The sequence below is a fragment of the Centroberyx affinis genome, unplaced genomic scaffold (genome assembly GCF_046629955.1).
Source record: "Centroberyx affinis isolate AG114_WGS23_722 - 3 ecotype Tasmania unplaced genomic scaffold, CSIRO-AGI_Caff_v1 ptg004537l_1, whole genome shotgun sequence".
Taxonomy (NCBI): domain Eukaryota; kingdom Metazoa; phylum Chordata; class Actinopteri; order Beryciformes; family Berycidae; genus Centroberyx; species Centroberyx affinis.
This window is the reverse complement of record NW_027282174.1, coordinates 100742-109181: the sequence shown is the minus strand read 5'-3', so window position 1 is coordinate 109181 and position 8440 is coordinate 100742. Positions and strand designations below refer to the sequence as shown.

The 8440-nt window shown below is 38.9% G+C and overlaps 1 protein-coding gene across 1 annotated transcript; it reads left to right on the top strand.

Annotated features, from left to right (window-relative positions):
• Window positions 1–361: 361 nt before the first annotated feature.
• On the top strand, window positions 362–8378 carry LOC139665345 (butyrophilin subfamily 2 member A2-like). The gene is made up of 8 exons (XM_071544338.1): window positions 362–476; window positions 2066–2348; window positions 3258–3319; window positions 4268–4477; window positions 6745–6828; window positions 7286–7441; window positions 8159–8176; window positions 8275–8378. The coding sequence occupies exons 1-8, from the start codon at window positions 416–418 to the stop codon at window positions 8376–8378; spliced, it is 978 nt and encodes a 325-aa protein (XP_071400439.1). The 5' UTR covers window positions 362–415.
• The last annotated feature ends 62 nt before the right edge of the window (window positions 8379–8440 follow it).

Genomic DNA, 8440 nt, shown 5'->3' with positions numbered 1-8440 from the left:
TTGTATTCCTATATATTGTGCAAAATCTTTGTGAACTTCTGTTATTTTGTTTGAGATGCAGAAGAAACAGGCTACAAACTCTCTTTGCGTCTATAAATGATGATGAGTTCCAAAAACATTTTCACTACACTCTCTAAACACTCTCTAATATGTTTATTTGTGACTTTTTGTAATGTAATCTGTTGGTAGTAAAACGTGGCCACTTCTGGGAGGTTTCAGACAACGTCATTGGCCAATCCCCCTTCCCCCCTCCCTCTCCTGAATGTAGAAAGCGAAAGTAAGCACAGTAACCACGCTTACGCAACATAGAAATGCTATTGTTATTACTGTAAAAGACTCGCGCCGTGACACCCGCACCATTTCAGTTTCTGTGGTCAGCCTGTAATGAAATAGTTTGTTTCCGTGTTTTTTCACAATGAAGCGGATGGAATTTAGTTTTGTTCCGTTTTGCAGCATTGTGATCTTCCTGTCGGCAGGTCAGTATGATTTGCATATGTAAATTGTGCATATAAACTACATTTGTAATTTGCATTTGTAGTAACCGCAGGTGTGTATGATTGGGCACCGTTATCCGTTATCTTGTATGGAGAGAGAGCATGTATCACCAAACTCTGTTCAAAAGTCTGGCAGTTTCTTGTCGCTGTGCTTACTGGCAAATGTACACACATCTTAAAAGATTAATTAAGAACTGTAACGAACTATCATGATCCACTCTTCAATTCGGCTTGCATCTAATACAGCAAGCAGCACTTATTTTTTTTAGTAATATTTCAACTTTATTTCGCTTATTCCCACAATCTTCTTCCACCAAAATGCACATGGAGGGCGGTAGTGCGTCGACTCAGTCAGTTCTAAAAGTTGAGTTTTTATCGATATAAAGTGTAGTTTGGTGGAGCATTTGCAACCCGAATCTGCCAGAAGACCATAACGGTTCGGTTAAGGTTTACATTGATGTTCTACAGGCAAGGTAACGTTTCGATAAGCACGCCAACATTAAACTGACTGATTTCTTAATGGAGTTTGGCGTGACCGTTCCACAGAAGCTAACCCGGCTAATCACCGTACATGCGTCATTCGCACTGAAAATCAAGTACGTTGACACCGCTAATCTTTATGTCAACACTGCGGTAAAGTAGAGGTTAATTTAAACACGAAGTCCAAACTACTGCCGAAGTTTAGATATTTAAATAACGTTGTTTTTGGCTACAGACTGATGCTACAGACCTTGTCCTCTCTAACCCCAGCACGGTGAGAAAAGCGGTTACTTAGCAACGGGCATGACTAAGGACTGTGGAGCCAAAATGGCTGCTACTGACAGCAGACTGTGGGCTAATTATTTTTAGGCCTATGTGTAGGCTCAGTACTTAGCAGTGTTGTAGTCCAAATAAAAATATGGAAAATATGAATGGGATTTGGAAGAAAGACAAATATAGTTCACTTGATAAGAGTTTGCTGACACTGTGGGAGCAACAGCCGACGAAAACCAGATGGTGCTGGAGCCTTACTGGGCCTAGAGTAGGCTACAGGAGTGTGTATGTGTATGTGTATGTGTATGTGTATTTGTGTGTGTCCTTTCACTGTTAATCCGTACTCTCTTATCACATGGGAAATCCATGTTTTTTTTTCTGAAAGGGCATATGGTCTCCTCACTCTTTATGATTCCTTGAATCCTTTAGATTGTAAATATAAAGATAAAACTAGCATATTACAAGCCTGTTTGGTATTCTTCCCAAAGATCATTTGTGTTGTAAAACTTTAAATAGTGGTATGTTTTACAGACATTTTTCTGTTTCTGTATAAAAATGCTATGAATGAAGGGGAATAAAGAAAACTAGCACACTAAGTTTCTGCTGAATAACCAAATGGCTTTATTTCTCACAAGTGACTAGTGACAAATCTAGCCTTTTCTGACTATTGTGACGCAGGTGAAGTTTGAAGGTGAAGTCATTTTATGGTGATTTATGGTCAACTCTTCATGAACGTTACTCATCCACTTTCACCACCCAGTTTTTCTCACGTCATGTTTCATGTTTATTTATTTATTTATTTTTTTACCTATTTCCAGTTAAGGCTACGCGGCTTGGCTCGTCTCAGCCAGCCGTGGCTCTTGTCGGCGATGACGTCCCCTTGCCGTGTCGCCTCGACCCGCCGGCGGGCCGGCCGGACGTGGCGGCGGTGGAGTGGAGCCGGGTGGACGTGACGCCGCCGCGGACGCTGTACGTCTCCCGCGGCGGGACGGAGCTGCCGAGGGAGAAAGACGGGGAGTACCAAGGCAGGACGGCCATGTTGGAAGACGGTTTGTCTCTGAAGCTGTCCCACGTCCGGCGGCAGGACAGCGGCACTTACAAGTATGGGAGGACATTTTAGTCTTTAATCCGTGTTTCTGTTGAATGCTCTCTGCCTGCTCTAACTCAACAGTGATTCAACCTGTATCCAGTTGATGATGTTACCCTTCTTCATACAAACCACAATACCTTGAAACAAGGCAGACATGTGGACTGGTATTAAGGAAATTCATGAAACTAACAGGGCTGCACAATTGTGGTTATGTGTATATATTAAAATTATTTTCATTATCCATGATTAATAGTCAGAATATTAGCATATACTATATTGACAATAACAAAATAGTTCGGTAACACTTTACATCAAGGGTCACTAAGTTAAGGGTTAGTTAATGCTTAATAAGGGTTAGTTAATACTTAATAAGCATTAACTAACCCTTAATTAACAGCTAACTAATGTGTAATTTACTAATGGTGTTCATGTTAACTAAGGTATTAATTTATACATTATTTAATAGTTTATAAAGATGACTATTAAATAATGTATAAATGAATACCTTAGTCAACATGAACACCATTAGTAAATGATTACCAGACACATTAGTTAACTGTTAATTAAGGGTTAGTTATTAAGGGTAACCTAATTAACCAATTTAGTGGCTCTTATTGTAAAGTGTTACCAGTTTTTCTGCTGTAGTTGAACATTATCAGATTGCCAAAGTGCAATAAGTAATAATTTTACTCTCCAAATGATTGCTGATCGTCACTAATAACTGTGATCACAATAACATCGAGATTAAAAACCCAGAATAATCGGGATTAACATTTCAGACATACTCGTGAGTGAAGTGACATGATCTCGTCCCACTTTGAGATTTTTCCACTTATTTTAACACACACAAGGTTTTGAAGACTGAATTATAGACTGAGAGATTTGTTGAGAATCTTCTTGGTCTTCTTGGTCCTGACCAGGTGCCGGGTTCGCCTGAGAGAGACGAAAGAGGAGAGAGAAGCGACTGTGCGTCTCTTTGTTGGTAAAACAGAAACGTTCTACAAACATACAAGATTATACATTTTAACTTGTACATTAAAATATATTTAAAAATGAGATTAACAAATCGAGTAGTTGTTGAAAATAACTTATTGTTAATATCATACATTGCAAATTGTACTACGATTATACAAATATACATTTAAAATTATTTAAAAAAAAATGAAGATTATACATTTCTAGTTTTCAGTAGGGATCCTTGATTTCATAATAATAATAATTATAATCATGATAATAATAATCATTGTCATTTTATGTAGCAGTTGTCAAGCACACAGTTATAAAGCTGTTTACAGTGTAGGTAAATAATAACAAAACTAAAAAAATAACAAAAATTCCGGGTGGGTGGGAGTGTTTTTTTTCGGGTGGATGGGTGGGGGAGGACGGGAGGGAGGGGATGTTTTGTTTTCATTATTGTTGTGTTTTTATTTTACCTTACTTTATTTTCTTTGATGTATTGCTGATTCTGATAATAGATATCAAAATCAACAAAAATTTGATTGCAAAAAACAATAATAATAATAAAACATAAGAATGCGAGCAAAGCAAGACATTCAAGTTTAAAATTTCAAGTTAATTTATATAGCGCTTTAAAAAAATGAAAAAAAAAAATTGTACCAAAGTCCTTTACAGAAAAAAAAGACAGGGATAAAAATGCAAGAATAAAAGAAAAACTTAAAAAAGAATTTAAATGAAGTAGACACACACCCATAAGACGATTCTCAAACGACGACTCAAAAGCAAATCAAGAGACATAAAACCCACAAATTAAAATGAAGGTTTCTGACAGTTTGTCTCTGAATTTAAAGGGATAGTTCACCCAAAAATGTAAATTCGGTCATTATCTACACTCCTCCGATAGAATTGCAATTTTTGGGCTGTCCCTTTAAGTCCAGCAGCTCAGTAGTTTTTTGATCCTGTCGTTTGTCAGCTGTGGTGTCCGAGCCGCTCCTCTCCGTCTCCCGGGCCGCAGACGGTCGGCTGTCTCTGCACTGCGAGTCCGGCGGCTGGTCCCCGGCGCCGGTGATGTCATGGCGGGACGGCGGGGGAGCCGTCCTGCCCGCCGGACCGCCGGAGACGGCCGAGCGGGCCGATGGACTCCACTCCGTCAGCGGCAGCCTGAGCCCAGCAGCAGCTCCAGGTGAACTCAACCGGACTTTACTGTCCCTGGTTTTGTTTTTGTTTTGTTTTGTTTTGTGAAACTCGCTACTTCATTTCACAAAAACGCATGGTTTCACCTCTCCTGGTTTTCTTTCTTCTAGTGGTTTCACCTCTCCTGGTTTTCTTTTCTTCTAGTGGTCTGACCTCTCCTGGTTTTCTTTCTTCTAGTGGTTTCACCTCTCCTGGTTTTCTTTTCTTCTAGTGGTCTGACCTCTCCTGGTTTTCTTTCTTCTAGTGGTTTCACCTCTCCTGGTTTTCTTTTCTTCTAGTGGTCTGACCTCTCCTGGTTTTCTTTCTTCTAGTGGTTTCACCTCTCCTGGTTTTCTTTCTTCTAGTGGTTTCACCTCTCCTGGTTGTCTTTCTTCTACTGGTTTCACCTCTCCTGGTTTTCTTTCTTCTACTGGTTTCACCTCTCCACGTTTTCTTTCTTCTACTGGTTTCACCTCTCCTGGTTTTCTTTCTTCTACTGGTTTCACCTCTCCTGGTTTTCTTTCTTCTACTGGTTTCACCTCTCCTGGTTGTCTTTCTTCTACTGGTTTCACCTCTCCTGGTTTTCTTTCTTCTACTGGTTTCACCTCTCCTGGTTGTCTTTCTTGTACTGGTTTCACCTCTCCTGGTTTTGTTTCTTCTACTGGTTTCACCTCTCCACGTTTTCTTTCTTCTACTGGTTTGACCTCTCCTGGTTTTCTTTCTTCTACTGGTTTCACCTCTCCTGGTTTTCTTTCTTCTACTGGTTTCACCTCTCCGCATTTTCTTTCTTCTACTGGTTTCACCTCTCCTGGTTTTCTTTCTTCTACTGGTTTCACCTCTCCACATTTTCTTTCTTCTACTGGTTTCACCTCTCCTGGTTTTCTTTCTTCTACTGGTTTCACCTCTCCGCATTTTCTTTCTTCTACTGGTTTCACCTCTCCACGTTTTCTTTCTTCTACTGGTTTCACCTCTCCTGGTTTTCTTTCTTCTACTGGTTTCACCTCTCCGCATTTTCTTTCTTCTACTGGTTTCACCTCTCCTGGTTTTCTTTCTTCTACTGGTTTCACCTCTCCACATTTTCTTTCTTCTACTGGTTTCACCTCTCCTGGTTTTCTTTCTTCTACTGGTTTCACCTCTCCGCATTTTCTTTCTTCTACTGGTTTCACCTCTCCACGTTTTCTTTCTTCTACTGGTTTCACCTCTCCTTGTTTTCTTTCTTCTACTGGTTTCACCTCTCAACATTTTCTTTCTTCTAGTGGTTTCACCTCTCCTGGTTTTCTTTCTTTTAGTGGTTTCATCTCTCCTGGTTTTCTTTCTTGTACTGGTTTGACCTCTCCTGGTTTTCTTTCTTCTACTGGTTTGACCTCTCCTGGTTTTCTTTCTTCTACTGGTTTGACCTCTCCTGGTTTTCTTTCTTCTACTGGTTTCACCTCTCCTGGTTTTCTTTCTTCTAGTGGTTTCACCTCTCCTGGCTTTCTTTCTTCTACTGGTTTCACCTCTCCGCATTTTCATTCTTCTACTGGTTTCACCTCTCCTAGATTTCTATCTTCTAGCGGTTTCACCTCTCCGCATTTTCATTCTTCTACTGGTTTCACCTCTCCACGTTTTCTTTCTTCTACTGGTTTGACCTCTCCTTGTTTTCTTTCTTCTACTGGTTTCACCTCTCAACGTTTTCTTTCTTCTAGTGGTTTCACCTCTCCTGGTTTTCTTTCTTTTAGTGGTTTCATCTCTCCTGGTTTTATTTCTTGTACTGGTTTGACCTCTCCTGGTTTTCTTTCTTCTAGTGGTTTGACCTCTCCTGGTTTTCTTTCTTCTACTGGTTTGACCTCTCCTGGTTTTCTTTCTTCTACTGGTTTCACCTCTCCTGGTTTTCTTTCTTCTAGTGGTTTCACCTCTCCTGGCTTTCTTTGTTCTAGTGGTTTCACCTCTCCTGGTTTTCTTTCTTCTAGTGGTTTCACTTCTCCTGGTTTTCTAGTGGTTTGACCTCTCCTGGTTTTCTTTCTTCTACTGGTTTGACCTCTCCTGGTTTTCTTTCTTCTACTGGTTTGACCTCTCCTGGTTTTCTTTCTTCTACTGGTTTCACCTCTCCTGGTTTTCTTTCTTCTACTGGTTTGACCTCTCCTGGTTTTCTTTCTTCTAGTGGTTTCACCTCTCCTGGTTTTCTTTCTTCTACTGGTTTCACCTCTCCTGGCTTTCTTTGTTCTAGTGGTTTCACCTCTCCTGGTTTTCTTTTCCTAGCAGTCTGACCCCTCCTTGTGTATTTTTTTTTTCTCTTAGGGATCGCAGCCAATGAAATTTTCACCTGTAGAACAGAGATACCAGACCTGAACCTGACGAAAGAGACTAAGATTCGTCTCACTGGTAAAAATAATACAATTAACACAACTTGCTCACAGTGTGCTGTAATAGTTTTGTTAATTTGTTTTGTTTGGAGTCCAATAAGTATTCTGGGCCTTTATTATATTTTGTTATTTATGATTTTTGTTTTTTGTTTATTTTATTTTAAAGAACTTTGTAAATTTGTCAAGAGCTAAATATACCCTCTTAATAATTATTAGGATTGGGCCAATATTCAGTATTGTCAAATCCTAATAATATCGCAATTATTACTATTAATAGCCTAGAAATTTGATGTAATTTTGAAGAAATAAAATAAAATTCACAAAAAGGAAAAAGGAAAATAAAAACGATTTTTTTTTTATAATGGCGTCAACAAAGTGATGTTTACAGCACATTGGGCTGCAGTAATAGCAGTCAGATTATTCAAAATCCCAGAAAGGCTGAGTAAGTGTTTGACTGACGGTTTTGTTTCCCACAGATCAGTCTGTTCCTACGGAGGCGGGGCTTGCTGGTGTTTCCTTTATTCTGGTTGTCATTTTTCTGGTTGGGCTCTTCGTCGGCGTCGCTGTCGTGGCGTTTCTCATTCCAGTGGCGACTATCCAGAAGATTCGTTTATCGCTGCTGCGTCTGAAAGGTCAGTCAGTCTGGTGTCACTTAGGAGAACTGATTACATGTAATAGGATTCTGGTAATCTGATTACCAGTGATTTCTGATTGTAAATGTTTGATGATTACAAATACTAATAATAATATAAATCACAGTGAAATTAAAAATTGTTATTTTCTTGTTTTTTTATATCAGAATCCCATTACTTTTCCTTCCGGAGAACAGTGTACCTTTAATGGTTATTTAAAATTCCAACCATTAAAACTCAAAGTTTTTGAATACCTCATTTTGGAACAAAACTCAAATGTTGGATTACTCAGATTGAGCGATTATAAATAGTAACATACATTTTTACATCTTGAAGTAAAAGTTCTGTGTGTCTTGTTGCAGTGAGTTTCTTCAGACTGTTCACAGATGACAGCAGAAGAGAGAGCGGTGAGATGGACAACTTTGTCTGTTTTTAAGTATTTAGAATGGAAATGATGGAAAACAATAGGACAATTTTATATTTTTATTATTATTTTTATTATTATTATTATTATTATTGTTAGCAGTAGTAGTAGTAGTAGTGGTATTAAGATCCCTGTGCTAATATAAAGGCTTTTTATATTTCCTGGTTTGGATAGTACAGAATTGCTGTATTATTATATTGGATATATCATATTATAGATACTGTATGCAACATATTGATATTATTACTATTTATATCATTGAAATACTGACAGACTCTCTGTTCTTTCCTCAGAGCAAAGGCTGATCCCAGGTAAGTCACACTTCCACCACAGCTGAGTTTAGAGAGTGATGAACCGACATTATCAACTGAGAATGAAACGGTTTTCTGTTGTTGTTTTTTTTTTGCAGATGATCAGAGATACACAGGTAAGCACTGCTTCTGGACTGGAGTCAACTCAGACAAGGCAGGTCGGGGTTTGAAAGGCATTCTGGGAAACGGAGGAAATCACTAATTGCAGTAGAAGTAGAATGAGGCAGGTTGAGGGAAAGTGGGTTCAGCAATAAAAAAAAGTAA